Source organism: Eublepharis macularius, chromosome 1 (assembly GCF_028583425.1).
Source record: "Eublepharis macularius isolate TG4126 chromosome 1, MPM_Emac_v1.0, whole genome shotgun sequence".
NCBI classification, from domain to species: domain Eukaryota; kingdom Metazoa; phylum Chordata; class Lepidosauria; order Squamata; family Eublepharidae; genus Eublepharis; species Eublepharis macularius.
This window is the reverse complement of record NC_072790.1, coordinates 254,345,416-254,361,222: the sequence shown is the minus strand read 5'-3', so window position 1 is coordinate 254,361,222 and position 15,807 is coordinate 254,345,416. Positions and strand designations below refer to the sequence as shown.

At 58.0% G+C, this 15,807-nt stretch overlaps 1 protein-coding gene across 1 annotated transcript in view; it reads right to left on the bottom strand.

The window, feature by feature from the left end:
* Nucleotides 1-518: 518 nt before the first annotated feature.
* Nucleotides 519-15,807, bottom strand: part of LOC129343107 (sodium/potassium-transporting ATPase subunit alpha-2) — a 42,641-nt gene continuing 27,352 nt past the window's right edge. Inside the window, exons 10-23 of the mRNA XM_054999126.1 lie at nt 15,356-15,465; nt 14,746-14,880; nt 12,721-12,910; nt 11,527-11,702; nt 9,764-9,900; nt 9,527-9,677; nt 7,132-7,300; nt 6,888-7,042; nt 6,541-6,664; nt 5,717-5,862; nt 5,405-5,535; nt 4,598-4,699; nt 3,985-4,076; nt 519-1,049 (exon numbers count right to left, since the gene is read on the bottom strand). Coding sequence (XP_054855101.1) covers nt 1,021-1,049; nt 3,985-4,076; nt 4,598-4,699; nt 5,405-5,535; nt 5,717-5,862; nt 6,541-6,664; nt 6,888-7,042; nt 7,132-7,300; nt 9,527-9,677; nt 9,764-9,900; nt 11,527-11,702; nt 12,721-12,910; nt 14,746-14,880; nt 15,356-15,465 — 1,847 coding nt within the window. The 3' untranslated portion in view covers nt 519-1,020. The remainder of the gene's footprint in view (nt 1,050-3,984; nt 4,077-4,597; nt 4,700-5,404; nt 5,536-5,716; nt 5,863-6,540; nt 6,665-6,887; nt 7,043-7,131; nt 7,301-9,526; nt 9,678-9,763; nt 9,901-11,526; nt 11,703-12,720; nt 12,911-14,745; nt 14,881-15,355; nt 15,466-15,807) is intronic.

Sequence of the window (15,807 nt, the reverse complement as noted above, 5' to 3'; positions counted from 1 at the left end):
CAACGGCAGCAATGTGCTTAAGCTCCTGCGCAGAACGGAGGAGTTCTGCACTCACCTGGGTGGCGTGGGCATTCTCGGTGGGAGGGAGCTGGCCACGCAGGTGTGTGAGCAAGCCGAGAGGGCAGCAGCAGCGGAAGGCGCTGCTTCCGTGAGCAGAAGAGCCTGTCAGCAGCGTGTGTTGTTAGGGTCTCTGGCTGGCATGCGCTTGGCTGGAGGGAGCCCCCCACCCACAGAGACCCCCGCCGTCACAGGGCAGAGCTCTCTCTGAGGGCCATGGCTGGGTGCCCGGAGGAGCCATCTGGCAGGGCCAGGTGAAGGGCCCCTTTTCCCGTGAGCTTCACCGGGGCTGTGGATTGTCTAAGAGCCCCTCTCTAGGAAGGCCCCCCGCAAGGAACAACTCCCAAGAGCCCCCCCACCCCACCGCCCAGCATTCCACCACGATTCAGTCATGGAGAGTCCATGTGAGCCCCCCCCCACCTCCGAAGGCCTTGTTATAAAGTGAGAGAGAGGCAGTGGGGGCAGGTTACACGGCGTTTATTGCATCCCCCCACTCACCCACAGGGCTGCTTCTTGCAATGGGGGCAGGCCAGGAAGCTCAGCCCCTCCTTGGGCACACGCACTACAGGGGGAAGAGGGGCTCAGCTCCCTTCTCTGCCCCTCTCTGCCAGGGGCTTTCCCAACCCCCCTCAAGAACTTCCCCTGTGAGGCCTGCTCTCTTCTCAGCCCCAGGAGAAGGGCCCCTCCCTCCCTGGCCCCTCTCCTCTTGTCCCCAAGGCCTGGCCGGGTGGCTGTGGGCCAGCAAGGAGGTCCCCCCTCCCCCAGGGGGCTTCCTCACCTGCCCCTTTCCCCTCCCCCCCATGGGGTTAGTGCCTGGGTGGAAGGTTACAGGTGAGACCTACGTGAGTCAGGTGTGCAAGTGCGCCCCCCACCCCCCCAGGCACTCCTCCCCACCCCATGCTACAACTAAAGGCTCTATGGGATGCCCAGGAAGCGACAAAGGGGTTCTGCTGGGCTGCTGTCTCAGTAGTAGGTCTCTTTCTCCACCCAGCCTGCAAAAAAAGGAAGAGAGGAAGTCGGTTAAGGCTTGTGTGGAAAAGAAGGGCAGGGCTGTGGGGGCAGGACAGACCCCTGGCTTTGGGTGGGTGGGTGGGGGCCACGGGAGGCTTGCTTGCTAGCAGGCAGGCAGGCGTGAACTCATCCCCAGGGGACCTTTGGGCTCCGCCTTCATGCAGATGCCCTGTTCTCCCAGAGGTGCCCTTCCTTGCCCCTGGGCACAGATGTGCAATTCAGAGAGCACAGGCCCTGCCCTCTGCCTGGCTGGCATGGCTTCTCCAGAAGCAGATGGCCCCGGCTGGAGGGGCACAAAGCTCTCCCGTCTGGCCTGGGCTACAGTACAGATCAGCGTGCCTTTACTGTGCAACGTTTTTGGATTCTGAAAGAACACCAACGAACCCACAATTTGGCGCCCTTGTTACAAATGCATTTCCTAGCTAAACAGAGCTCCCTGGTTTCTGTGGGGATCGCTACCAAACAAGCATGTTCCAGCTGGCCCTTTTTATGGGAAAGAAGGCTTTGCTGTGGCCACAAAGCTGCCCCGGAGTATCTCACGCGGCCCCAGAAGCAGTTGCTGGGTGGGTCATGTATTTATTCCGAAAATGACTATGGCCCCTGAGATGTACAGAGTCCTGGAGTGGGAAGGGGTCTTACAGACTGTCTAGTCCAACCCCCTGCCCAAGCCAGGAACAGCCTCAAGCACCCCGACAAGGACAGAGAACCTGTGCAAGGCAGCTTGCAAATGAAATATGATACTATCAGAATACATGAATATGGCGAAGAGAACTTAAGAAGCCCAGCTCCAGCACGAGAGAAGAGCCTTTCCTTTCCCTTCTGGGAAATCCTTTCTTTTTACCAGGCTTGTAGCTAAGGGTTAGGGCTCCACCCTTCAAGCTGCTTTACGGTCTGCTCCTAGGAGCGCTTCACCAACATCATTTTAGATTTTGTACGCTTTTATTCTTTGCACTGCCCTGACCTCAGCAGCCCAGGCTAGCCTGCCCGTGCCAGACCTCGGAAGCTACCCAAAAATGGCTGTTCCTGCAACAATACCGGTTGGAAAGAAGAAGGGAAAATTCCCTGCAGGAAGCAACAACACTCAATGTGCAAAATCTCTCTTATAATAATAAATATTTGATTTACGAAGTGCACGTGCCTCTTGCTTCTTCAAACAGTGTTACAAATCCATTCATAACTACAATTCCTAAACATACAATAATCCAAAGACGGCACAGTATACAAATGGACTTAGGTTTTGTAGAAACTCAGTCCAGCTCTAGTCCTTCAAATACTTCCTTTGGTTAGTTTGTTCATTCTTCTCATGCTGTTATTTCAATCCCAGGTTCTTCCAGGTAGGTGATACCGTTCTCAATGTAAAGGGGAAAGAAGGACCGCCACGCTCAATCTGGGGCCAGCTACGAACACAGATTTCGTGCCACCTTCTTCAGGAGCGTGTCACACTCCCCCTCCGAGGAACCATCACCACTTCATATCTCTCCCGTCCTGGACAATGGCTAGACCTGCGCTCTCTTGCAAGTGGTGATGGTTCCTCGGAGGGGGAGTGTGACACGCTCCTGAAGAAGGTGGCACGAAATCTGTGTTCGTAGCCGGCCCCAGATTGAGCGTGGCGGTCCTTCTTTCCCCTTTACATTGAGAACGGTATCACCTACCTGGAAGAACCTGGGATTGAAATAACAGCATGAGAAGAATGAACAAACTAACCAAAGGAAGTATTTGAAGGACTGGAGCTGGACTGAGTTTCTACCAAACCTAAGTCCATTTGTATACTGCGCCGTCTTTGGATTATTGTATGTTTAGGAATTGTAGTTATGAATGGATTTGTAACACTGTTTGAAGAAGTAAGAGGCACGTGCACTTTGTAAATCAAATATTTATTATTATAAGAGAGATTTTGCACATTGAGTGTTGTTGCTTCCTGCAGGGAATTTTCCCTTCTTCTTTCCAACCAGACCTCGGAAGCTAGGCAGGGTGGGCCTTGGCTAGCAATGGGATGGGAGACCTCGAAAGAAGACCCGGGTTGCTACGCAGGGGCCGGGAAGGGGAGACCACCTCTGTTAGCCTCCTGCCTTGGAAACCCAGCAGGGGTCACGAGAGGTCGGCTAGGACATGACGGTGGCCCTTCCCAGCCCCCCCCCCACGCCCCGCCTGGCTTTTCTGGGCATTATTTTCATGGACTTGGTGTGATTTCTTTCTGTTATCGGCTTGGATTTAATCTGTTTGCTTGGTTAAATAAATAGATACAAAAGCAAATTAGAGCAACCGTTTTAAAAGATCCCCTATTTAAAAGCCAGGGTCAAAAGAAATGCTTTGGCCTATCATCTCAAGGAGAGGTGCCCAATGAGCCCCGAAGCGTAGGAGGTTCCACAGGTGAGGTGCCACCACTGAAGTGGCCCTGCCTGTGGTTGCCACCCGCTTCTCCTCTGCAGGCAGGGGCACAGAGAGCAGGGCTCGGCAGGAGGATCTTTGTTGGGGAGGAGGATCTAGAACTTGAGACACCGTCTCTTGCCTTCTGCTTAGTGGAGAAGGCCCTGCTTAGCACGTGGAAGCTTTCAGGTCCAAGCCTGAGCTCTCCAGCGAGAGGATCGCAGGTGCTCAGCAAAGCCTGGAGAGGTGCTGCCTAGGGGAAGGTGGGTGGAGGCAAGGCCCGGCTGCACGGCCCGGAGAGGGACGTGCACGAGAGTCTGGCTGGCTGGGCTTGTTCTCATTGTATGTGTATATTTATTCAATGAGGTGTATGTATCCTTTGTGATCCACAGACCCACGAGGCAGACAGCAAAATGAAAGGGAAACCCACGGCAGAAAGCCTGGCTCAACAGCCCCGTAACGAAGCAGCTTGAGCAAAGAGGGCGGAGAAAGCTGCAGCACCCAACCAAACAGTGCCCAGAACCCAAACGGGGAGGGCGGGAGACTCACCACCAGGATAGCGACGGAGGAGGAGCTTCCGCACCTCATCGTAGATGAAGATCAGCAGGCTGTACGGGAAGGCGCAGAACCACCACGTGACCCTGGCGAGGATGGGCAGAGAGTCAGCGGGGGGGGGGAGGCAGCCTCCTGGGGGGGGCAGCAGCCGGGGCTCTGCTGGGCAGTGGGCTGTGAGCTGGTGCGGAGGGCCTGGCTCAGCTGTCAGTAGGGGACAGGGCACTGGGAGAAGAGTGTGCCACGGGGGCACCGCCAAGAATGGGCTCCGAGGGCAAGCACCGGCAAGGGAGCGGAGGCCCGGGGAGCACGAGCCACGGTGCGACTCTCTGCGGATGCCCTGACCAGCCCGACTCCCTGGCCGCTGAGGTGGCAAACTCTGGGGTGGGAAAACTCCTGGAGATTTGGGGCTGGAGCCTGGGGGGAGCGGAGTGGGGCAGGGCGGGGCGGGGGGGAGCTCAGCAGGACAGAAGGGCCCACTGGGCACTCTCCCGAGCAGCTGATTTCTCCAGGATAAGCCATCGCGGTAGTCTGGAGGTCAGCGGTGATTCTGGGAGCTCTCCACCTGGAGGTTGGCAACCTGATCGGCTCTGAGGGCCACGCCACTTACTTGAGCGGATACATGCGCAGAGCCACACCCATGCCTGGGCAGTACGACAGGAAGGCGGCCAGGGCAGTCTCCTCCAGCAGGCCGAAGATCAGGATTTTGTTCCTGGGCAGGAAAAGGAGAAGCAGCTGGCAAGGACCGGCCGGGAGGGACCCCTCCAGCCTGGGACTCTGGCCTGCCGGGACAGCCGGGACAGCCGGGAAGGGCTTTCCGCCTCGCAAGGCCCCCTCCGTCCTCTGGGCCACGTGGCGGCACATCGACAAGCCCCTCTGAGCCCCGTCCCCCACCCCCGCCCCCGCCACGAGAAGGCTTCCCAAAAGACCGGCTGCAGCACAGCAGAGACCGGGAGGAGGGGTGGGGGGGAGGCCTCCTCGCTCTTCCCTTCAGCCCCAGGCACACGGGGCAGAGGAAGACTGCAGGGATGTGAGAACCAGAAAGACCCCCCCCCCAAGGGCCGCAGGGATGGCCTGCAAGGCAAGGAGTGGGGCCCAGGGCAGCACAGGCGGAGGCAGATCCACCCGACTCTCTGCCCGCCCAGCCCAGCCCAGCCCAGCCCTGCCCAGCCCTGCCCAGCCCAGCCCTGCCCAGCCCAGCCCAGCCCAGCCCAGCCCTGCACAGCCCAGCCCTGCCCAGCCCAGCCCAGCCCAGCCCAGCCCTGCCCAGCCCTGCCCAGCCCAGCCCTGCCCAGCCCAGCCCAGCCCAGCCCAGCCCTGCACAGCCCAGCCCTGCCCAGCCCAGCCCAGCCCAGCCCAGCCCAGCCCAGCCCAGCCCAGCCCAGCCCGCCTGCCTCTGCAGAGAGCCCCGACTCACTTCATGCCCTGCTGGAAGACCGAGTTCCGCCTGGTCTTGCAGATGATGAGGTCTGCCCACTGCACCACCACGATGCTGGCAAAGAAGGCCGTGTGGCAGGTGAACTCCACCACCTTGCGCTGCTCGTAAGTCTACCAGTGGGAGGAGGGAAGGCACTGTGAACGCGCGCACCCTGGTCAGCTCACGAGCAGCTCACAAGCGGGGCAGGAACGCACCCCCCCCCCCCCGCTGTCGCTTGTCCCCAGCACGTGGTATTCCAAGGTATACTGCTTATGTACATGGAGGCTCTACGGCTGACAGCGCCCCACTCACCCACTCCTGGCCGTAGCTGTCTTCCAAGTCGTTCTTGGAACGGTCGTCCCAGTCCAGGCGAATCCCCAGCAGCGTGGCAGGAAGGAAGCCATTTTCAGCCAGGATCACAAAGTAAGTGAAGAAGCCGCCCAAGGCCTGGATCATGCCTGGGGAAAGGTGGGCAGAGGTCAGGCTCCTGCGCCTTCCCCAGCCAGGGCAGAACCTGCCCCCAGGCTGCTGTCCGCAAGGCCTGGGAAGGATGCGGCCGGGAGCAGGAAGCCGGGCAGTCACTTCTGCGCAGTCCCCACACACCAGGGTGGGTTTGGAGGTGGGCTCTGTTCTCCTCCTCAGCCGCAGCTTCGGGGCCGCAAAGGAGCTTTCCTCCCAGTCCGATGGCCCGAGGGAGCTCTAGCCCGCCTCTCCGCCTCCCTGCAGCTTGCAGCCTGCCTCCCTTGCTCGAGGGCGCTGGGGGCCAGGAGAAGGCGGCCCACGGACGTGGAAAGGCGCACCCTCAGCAGCCCCCAGGAGATCCGGCCACTCCCCATCCAGAGGCGCACCTCAGCGGATCAAGCGCCAGCGCTGCCAGGCCCTCCTCCCCGGCTTCTCAAGCCCCTGGCATCTGCTACCTGCAGGCCCAGCCCTCCGCTGACCCGTTTCTCACCCAGGGGAGACCAGCTGGTCGTTCTACAGGAGGACGGGTTTTTTTCTTTCCAGGCAGCTGCAGCCCCCAGGGACAGACAGGTAGACCGAGCGCTAAGCAGTCGCCCATCTTTTTGGAACCTGCTTCTCGGCGTTGTGCGTTGTGTGTCTGATACATGAAGTGAGGGCGCCCCTGCAGGTCTTACCAATCTGCCCGTACGCCATGCTGATAAGGCGCTCATTCACCAGCTTGTCCGTCTTGGAGTTCCGTGGCTGCCGCTTCATGATGTCACTCTCTGCGGCCTCGTAGGCCAGGGAAATGGCCGGGACCTAAACAGCAATCGAGGACGGACTGCTGAGGAAGGGGGCTGGAAGCGCCTGCGTGGGGGTGCCACCTCCCAGAGAGAGGCAGGCATTGCCTGGGTCACCGCCACAGCAAGGGGCTTCTCTACATCGTGCCCCGGGAGGCACTTCTGGGGGCAGCTCCTATCCACACGGAAGACCGTTACGGAAAAGACCCGGGAAGAGGATCTCGGCCTCTCTCCGCACTCACCATGTCTGTGCCCAGGTCGATGCACAGGATGGTGACCGTGCCCAGCGGCAGCGGAATATTGATGATGATGAAGAGGAGGAAGGGGGTGATCTCGGGAATGTTGCTGGTCAGGGTGTAGGCGATGGACTTCTTCAGGTTGTCGAAGATCAGGCGGCCTGCCAGACACAGGAGAGGTGAGCAGGCCTGGGGGGGGCAAGCGGGCGGCAGGGCCCTTTCCTGTGGCCCCTCCCTTGGGGGCGCTCACCTTCCTCCACGCCCGTCACAATGGAGGCAAAGTTGTCATCCAGAAGGATCATGTCTGCCGCCTGCTTGGAGACGTCGGAGCCGGCGATGCCCATGGCGATGCCGATGTCTGCCTTCTTCAGGGCAGGGGAGTCGTTCACACCATCTCCAGTCACAGCCACAATGGCCCCCTGTGTGGCAGGGGAAACGCCGGGACTGTGGGAGGGGCTCCTGCTGAGCTGCCCTGACACCGGGGTGGGGGTGGGGGTGGGAAGTCGAGTGCCGCGGGGCAGGAAACAGTTGCTCAGAGAGGCTCTGCCATCGCCAGCCAGGATCAGGGAGGCTGCGTGCTGCCCTTGGGAACGGGGATGTTTTCCGCTGCAGCAATCCTCCGGAGGAACATCTCCTCCCAAACGGCCCAGCCCTCCCGCCACGACTCACCTCCCCAGCCCTGCTCTCTGTGCCCTCCCCCTCCCCCACCTGCAGAAGCAAGGTGGGTGGCAACCAGAGACAGGGCTTTTTTGGCACTGGCCCCTCCCCTGGAGGCTCACCTGGCACCTACACTACTCTCTTCTAGGAGCCAGGCCCAAATGTTTCTGTTTAATGTGTTATCCTGACTGGTTTCCCAAGGGCGCTGCTGACCCTGGGCCTGCCCCTTTGGGGGAGGTGTGAATTTCCTGTATTGTGCAGGGGGTTGGACTAGATGACCCTGGAGGTCCCAACCCTATGATTCCATGATTCATCCCTCTGTGACACAGTGCGAGGTGCCAATGTGCAAAGCAAGCCTGAGGACCCTTGGAACCGACATCCATGGAGCTCCCAGCCAAAGGAAGGGCGCCACCCCTGGAGCTTCCAAAGACAACCTCAGCATGGAAGCAGCAGCCCCTAAGCGTGGGGTCCTCAGGACTTGGGGTTCTCAGAAGGAAAGCAAATGAGAGCGGCGAGAACAACTTTTTTAAAACTGAGGATTTGAGTTCAGTGCGCCTTAGAGACCAACGAGTGTAAGCTTTCGAGAGTCAGAGCTCTCTTCTTCAGACTGAGTTTTTAAACTGAGTGGCTCTATCTTTCTATGTTTTGTTTTAAATGGACTGTTTGTTACGGCTCATTACCAACAATTTCCATGTTGTTATTTTTATTGTTTTATTTTATGAATCCACCCAAGCAGGTCCCTGGAGAGACAGCAGATACATTTTTCAAATAACCCACAAGAACTGTGAGTCTACAAGAGCAACACAGTTTGCAGTGGGGCTCTCTTTTGCTTCCGGAGACCTGCTGCTATCCCAGGTCAAACAAGAAGGTCAGAGAAAGGCTGTGTTGGAAGCTGGGGGCTCGTCACAACTGGGATTTGCAACCGCAACTGTTACTTTTCAGTGCTTTCAGTTCTAGGGACTGAGATAATTGGTGTTTACAACCTTTGTAAGACACAATGAGTATTGTTAAGCAAATGTTTAGTGCCTAGAGGTTCTATGGTCTAACACGCTGAAGGATCTATGAAATGGTAACTAATTGGTATATATGAAGGTATTATGAAGCATTAATGTTATATAGACATATAGAAGAGGCTGTATTATTCCATCCAGTCTCTTGTGTCAGACTATGGAACCCCTGTCAGCTAGAGATCGATCGTCTCCCCCTTCTGAAAGAAACTTTCGCTTCTCTCAGAAGGGGGAGACGATCGATCTCTAGCTGACAGGGGTTCCATAGTCTGACACAAGAGACTGGGATAATACAGCCTCTTCTATATGTCTATATAACATTAATGCTTCATAATACCTTCATATCATTCTGTGTAGAATGATGAATATATGGGTCTAAAGAAAAAAATGTTGTAATTTCATAACACATCCTATGGACTGATGGTTTAACAGTAATTTACTGGAACGTGGGCCCATTTACACAGCATTTCCCCCTCTCTTTGTAACTTTCTCGAGCACTTCAAAAACCTGCAAAGCCTGTTTGAGCCCCAGCTAGAGCAGAGAAATGCCGCTCACACCCTTGTCCTGCTGCTCTTGTCTTGCCTTCCGCAGTTCAGGGGGCGGGGGGGGGGGCAGGCGGTGTCTAACAGAATGCAACTTAACTCGTTCCATTACAAACGTATCTGTTTGTCCCTTTTGCGCCTCAGGGGGAACTGTGTGCATGACACATCCACGCCAATCCGCTTGCCTTCCGGTGACTCAGCCAGTCAGCCAGGTGTGTTTGCCCTCAGCCACCTCGAAGCATCCTGCAGGGCTGGTTGCGGCTGGCGGTTGCTTGGGGACATTAGACAGCGCTCCCTCCCCCCTCCAGTGGGTTAGGCTGCCCAGGGAACCCCCCTCCATCTTGGCCTGTTCCCCCCAGGAAATTGGGGGCTGTCAGCTCAGGCAGAACAAGGACCCTGCCTCCGTGCCCAGGGCCCCAGGAGCAAAGCGGCTCCTCACCTGCCGCTGGCAGCCCTCCACAATGATGAGTTTCTGCTGGGGAGAAGTGCGGGCAAAGACAATCTCCGTGTGGTTCTTGAGGATCTCGTCCAGGTGCTCGGCGGTCATGTCCTTGAGGTCAGAGCCGTGGACCACGCACGCCTTGGCTTCCCTGGAAGGACGGCAAAGGCAGGGCTGGCCGTGAGGCCCGTGCAGCGGCGAAGAAGAACGGCCGGAGCGGCTTAAGGGGTGGCCTACCTGGGGTTGACCTGGCTGACGGGGATGTTGAGGCGGGCCGCAATGTCCTCCACGGTCTCGTTCCCCTCGGAGATGATGCCCACCCCCTTGGCAATCGCCTTGGCCGTAATTGGGTGGTCGCCTGTCACCATGATCACCTGCAGAAAAGGGGCAGAGGGCAGCAGTCAGGGTGATGCCGGCTGAGGCGGTGGGACAGGGAGCCGGTTGGGTGTCCTTGTCCCACTGTCCACCGCCTTGGCCAGACCCCGCCGGGAGTTTTTTGCGTGCAGTTCCGGAGGCCCCACTTCAAAAAGGATGTGGACCAATTGGAGCAGGTGCAGAGGAGAGCGACCAGGAGGATCAGGGGGGCCTGGAGACCGAGCCCTACGAGGGGAGACCGAGGGACCCGGAAACGTTCAGTTTGGAGAAGAGGGGAGACGTGATTGCTCTCCAAGGCTGTCACTTAGCAGAGGGGAGGGAGCTGTTCCCGTTGGCAACAGAGGATAGGACTCAAAACAATGGGGTTAAACTACAGGAGGGAAGGTAGGACATCAGAAAAAAATTCTTCATATCAAGAGTAATTCAGCCGTGGGATCGGCTGCCTGGGGATGTGGTGGGTCCCCCCTCACTGGCTGTCTTCAAGGGGCAGCTGGACGAATCCTGGCCAGGGCTGCTTTAGGCTGTTCCTGCACTGGGCAGGGGGTTGGGCTAGGTGGTCTGTGAGGCCCCTTCCCACCCTGGGATTCGAGGATTCGCTCCCTGAGGCTGGGCCAGTTCCAGGAGTCCCTGCAGGCGTAGCCTGGCCTGATGGATCCTGATACCTACGGTGTGTTTCTTAAAGCAAGAGCGCATTGGAGTGGGACAACCAGCCGCCCCCCCCACTGCTACCGGAACCAGTGCACGCTTGGACAGCACCACGGCACAAGCAGCGGCAGCCACTGGCAGCAGCTCATCTGGATAAGGTGAAGGGCACACGGGCACGCCTCTCGCGTGTTTCCAGAGCCGCCCCCCCCATCCCAAGCCCTTCTGGCCAAGGAGGGGCCGAATCTCTGGGCATGGGAGGTGTTAAGCGCCTTCCGCCTGCCCTTACCAACGCCCCTCCCCTGCTGCCTTTTCCGCATTACAAGGAGGGCAAAGGGGGGGGCTGAGCCCCGACCTTCCCATATGCCACGCACAGGTCTGTCCTTGCTTGACTCGGACCAACAGTGGCTCTCGAGTCTGCAGGCCTGAGTCACGCTGCTGGCTACGTCACGTGGACTTGCTGCCTGTGTAGCGTCTGGTCGTGCGTGCTGCTTAAGACAAAGGAGTCGCCAGCCCTCCGTGGCCCCACACTCCAAGGCACACATCCAGACTGGGCACCGACCCACCCTCTGCCCCACAGGCTCCAAAAGGGTGGAAGGGAAGCCTCCCGATCCCCTCTCGACAGCTGGCAAAAGGAGATTAAGGGCACGGCCGGATAATGGCAGACACCAGCATCCGCTTAACATGACAAAGGCTTGAAGGGTAAAGCACTGGGAAATGGGGGCACGTGGGGATCCCTCTAGGGCGAGAGCGGCCTTCTGGGGGAGGTCTTGCCTCTGCAGTTGTCCCAGAGAGGAGGAAGGGCCACACACCCTCCTCACCAGCCTGGTGGAGAGTTCTGAGGAACTGAGAAGCTTACACGCTGTTTGGTGTCATTGGGGCTGCTCCCCACTACAGGCATTGCGTGGGTTTTGTTCTTGTGTTGGGATTTTGATTTGGACCAGCGCAGCTGCCGCCGCCTCCCTCCTCCTCCTGAGTGGTACCTTGATGCCGGCACTGCGGCATTTCCCCACGGCGTCCGGCACAGCGGCCCGAGGCGGGTCAATCATGGACATGAGTCCCACGAAGCAGAGGTTGGACAGCGGGAAGTTGATTTCATCCACGTCGAACTTAAATCCCCGCGGAAACTGGTCTTCGGGGAGGTAGACCTGGCAGAATCCTGGGGGCGAGGGAGCGCAAGGCTCTGTGAAGGGAAGCGTCAGGGTGGGCAGGCACTGGGCCCAGCAGCCCCCCCCCCACAAGGCCACCTCCTCCCACACAGATGAGGCCCACGGCGGCTCTCACCAACCCCCCCATCCCCACAGGACTTCGCCCTGCCTCCTGCGGTTATGCGCTTGTCTGGGCACTTGAGAGCCGTTCCCACAGCACGCTGGATTTCCCTTTCTAGTTGAGCAACTTGGTCCGACTGTCGTATTGTAAACTGGCTGGCACTGACAAAACCACTTGGGTTTCAAAAGGAAGCCTTCTTCACGCAGTACTTAGTTAACCTGTGGAGGCGATGATGGCCACCAACTTGGAAGGCCTTACAAGGGGAGCGGAGAAATTCATAGAGGATGCAGCTATCAACGGCTACTGGTCATGGGGGCTGTCTAGTCCCTCCGGTACCAGAGGCCTCTTTACATTGGTCGCTGGGGGCCACGGAGGGAAGATGCTGCTGTGCCCCCCCCCCCGCTTGAAGTCTTCCTGCAGGCAGCTGGTTGGCCACTGTTTGGACTGGACTAGATGGGCCTCTGGTCCGATCCCGCGGGGCTCTTCTTATGTTCTTCTCTTCATAAAACAGCTTGAATCAAGGAGCCCCACGCAGGGCAAGCTCCTGCTGCTCTACTGTGTGGGGCTTTCTGAAGCCCCAAGTGTACGTTATCTGGGGGCAAAGCTGGCCTGGGCCAAGCGCTTTCTCTGAAGAAGGGCCTGACCCCTCAGCAGGGCCTAACTTGGTGTGGGAACAGAAGAACCCGAGAAAAGCCCTGCCAGGCCAGACCAGCGGCTGTCCTTCTAGTCTGGGATCTGGTTCCATGTAGCAGCCAACCAGTCGACCCCGAGGGCCAGGCCTCTTGCTCATTGGCCTCTTGCTCATTGGCTGAGGATCCACTCTCAGCCTCTGCCTTCCGCCTCTTCTGCCCCTTCCTGGCTCCGGTGGCCATGCCAACCCCGTGCCCCTTGCCCACGGGCCTCCTCACCCAGCACTCTCTCTCCCAGCCCCCCCAGCTCGAGGTAGGCGTTCTGGAAGGCATCACGCATCTCCTCGTCGAGGGGCACCTCCTGCCCTTGCACCAAGATGGTGGTACAGCGGTCGAGGATCCTCTCCGGAGCTCCCTTCATCACCAGGATGTGGCCCTTGGGCCTGTCTTCTGTTTCGTGGATGGACAGCTGCGGCACAGGAGAGACGCCTGAGTGGAGTGGTGGGAGGGGGGGGGGTGCCAGCAGGGCCGCCCTGCTGCTTCTCAGCCTCTGACTGCAAAAGCGGAGGCCAGCTCCGCCCCAGCTCTCCCGGAAACTCCTTCTAGGCACTGGGCGGCTCTGCTGGTTTTGTTTTAAAATTTTTAAAAAATGGATGCATGAGCGTTAATGCATTTATCTGGCCCTTTGTTACCACATTAAAATAAAGGAAAAGGGGAACCCTGTCTCTTCAGGGCAGAACTGTTCCTGGGATGTGGGAGGACGCCACAGGGACACTCGATGACTTCATGGGCAGAGCAGCTGGTCCTCCCTGGGCACAGAGAAGGCGCTCCGGAGGGAGGCTTTGGGGCTCAGTGGAACTAGAGCGGCCTGCTTGGCATGCAGAAGCGCCCCCCCCCCCCTTCAATCCCTGTCAGTAGCTCCAGGTAAAAGTCTCTGCCTCCAGGAGAAGGTAGCTTCTCGTATCACTTGTGCATTTGCACAGCTCCTTTCTGTGGGAAACTGTCAATTGCACAGATTTTATTTTCCAGCGTTCCGCCCAGGAGAGGAAACGGCGCGCTGCAGCGGTGGGAGATGCTGGACTAGCCCCACAGCGGCCGGGGCTGTCGACTGGTCACTGGCCCCCTCTAGTGGCTGCTCACAGCCCTTGCACGCAGGGAGTTGAGCCAGCAGCGGGGGCCGCGCGCGGCTCGTGGCCGAGCCTGGGATCGGAGACAGGAGACGCGAACCCCGTTTTGTTTCCGGGCATTCTCAGAAATGATGGGGAATTTATTAATTTACTTTCTTTCATCCCACTATTGAGTCCCCACACAGCTTGCAAATTCTAATATCTATCCAGAAGAAAACAAACTGACAGTTTATTACGATTTGCCCTCGCCTAGGCATAGAGCAGGGGTCACTGGGGGAGGTAGGGGGGGGATAGCTGTGAATTTCCTGCATTGTGCAGGGGGCTGGACTAGATGCCCTATGGGGTCCCTTTCAGCTCTATGTTTCTCTGTTTCTAGCAAGCAACAGGCAGGGACCACTATTATTATTAAAAATATTTGTACCCCACTTTCCCAGAATACTTCCTGTCCAAAACGGGTCACAAGAAGATCAAATGAAACATTAAAATCTAACTACTTAAAATTATGTATAAATAAAGCCTAATGTCTGTAAAGGAGATTTGTACTCCCAAAACCTTTCTAAAAAAGAAACAATCCAGGGGGAAAGGGGGTTCTCTTTTAAGGGGGTGACCTTTCCAAACCAGCATGGTATGTCCGGCTTGTGTTGAGATTTCCCGGAAGGTGCATTTTGTTTTGGGACCTATTGAAGCTCCACTGGGGGGGGGGCGGTCTGTGATGCAAAAGGCTCAACCCCTGGGCTGGCGGGCTGTGCCAGAAGCCAAGACTGATTTTCCTTTGGGACTCCCTCCCTTGCCCTCCCCACAGCCCCTCTGCACTTTTCTTGACCTCCTTGGCTTTTCTTTGACTTGCAAAGTGCCACCTTAATTGGCAGTGCCCTTGACCAGCTTTTTGATCTGTCTTTGGCACCTCTCCTCACAGATTCTTTGCATAAAAATCCTGTTAGTGTTGAAACTTGCAGCATTGCAGATGTGCCATAATTCTGTGAGACCATGGAATTCACCTTCCCAAGAAAATCTGGACTTCCCTTTCCCCTTACAGATCAAGTTTCTAGCCCTCACAGATGCAAAGTAATGCTGGGAAGTCTGTGCATGCACTGCCTGCTAAAACCTGGGAAGTCTGGGCGGCGGTGGGGGGGGGGGAGCTTCACAACAAGCAAAAGCCCTCAGCCTCAGCCCCCACCTGGTACTTGTTGGTGGAGTTGAAGGGTATCTCTGTCACTTTGTGGTTCCTTTCACGCATCTTCTTGACAGACCCACAAGACAACTGGATGCATTTCAGGAGTGCAGATTCGGAGGCATCGCCCGCAGTGTCCCTCTGCGACGAGAGAGAGAGACCATGAATACGGGAGGTCAGCAGAGGGACTGGCAGGGTCAGGTCTGGAGCGGCACATGCCCCCAGGGCAGGGAAGGGGCCTGCTTGCCAGGGCAATGTTCTGCAGGAGGCCAGGGTGAGGCCGTGCCCTCTGGCATGGCCTGCAGGCGCAGGATGCTTGCAGCCCTCTCCACGGGCTGCTTCTGCTAGAAGCATGCGCCCACATTTCCCCAAAGCTCCACCCAGAGACGAAAGGGACAGGGCGTGGTGCCCTGAATGCAGGGATGGTGCTCCCAGTCCCAGGTAGCCTCTGGGGCTCCTCTCTCCCTCCTGCAGCTCCGGACCCCTCCTTGGGAAGAAGGAGGGCAGCTCTCCTCTTTGAGGAAACAGCTGATGGGATAGCCGGGGGGGGAGGGGGCAAGGAGGCTGCAGTACAGCCATGCCCTCTTTGGGCTCCCTACAAGCCCATCCAGCCTACCTTAGAGATGGGGACGTTCTCCTGGCCCGCTTTGAAGACAGCTCGGTTGCACAGGCCTGCAATGCGGGCGAGGGCCGTCCAGGTGGGGGAGCGCTTGTCAAAAGTTGCCCCTAGAAAGAGAATTGGGGCGGTGGCGAAGAAAGTGAGCTGTTCCAAGGGTGGCTCTGGCAAGCCACGGCTCCCCTCTTATGGCACTGGTGGATGGTGGGGCAGGTGGGCTGAGCAGGGGGGGGGGGCCCGGCCCCCTTGGCTGGCTCCCCAGAGCAGCTCTTTTCCGGAAGGCCCAACCGCCAGCTCTGCTTGTGCTCCCCCCTCATTGGGGTTGCCAGCTGCAGGGTGGGAAGTTCTTGGAGATCTGAGGGGAGAGCCTCAGTGGGGTATAATGCCACAGAGTCCAAATCTACCATTTCCTCCAGGGGAACGAATCTCCGGAGATCAGTGGTGATTCCAGG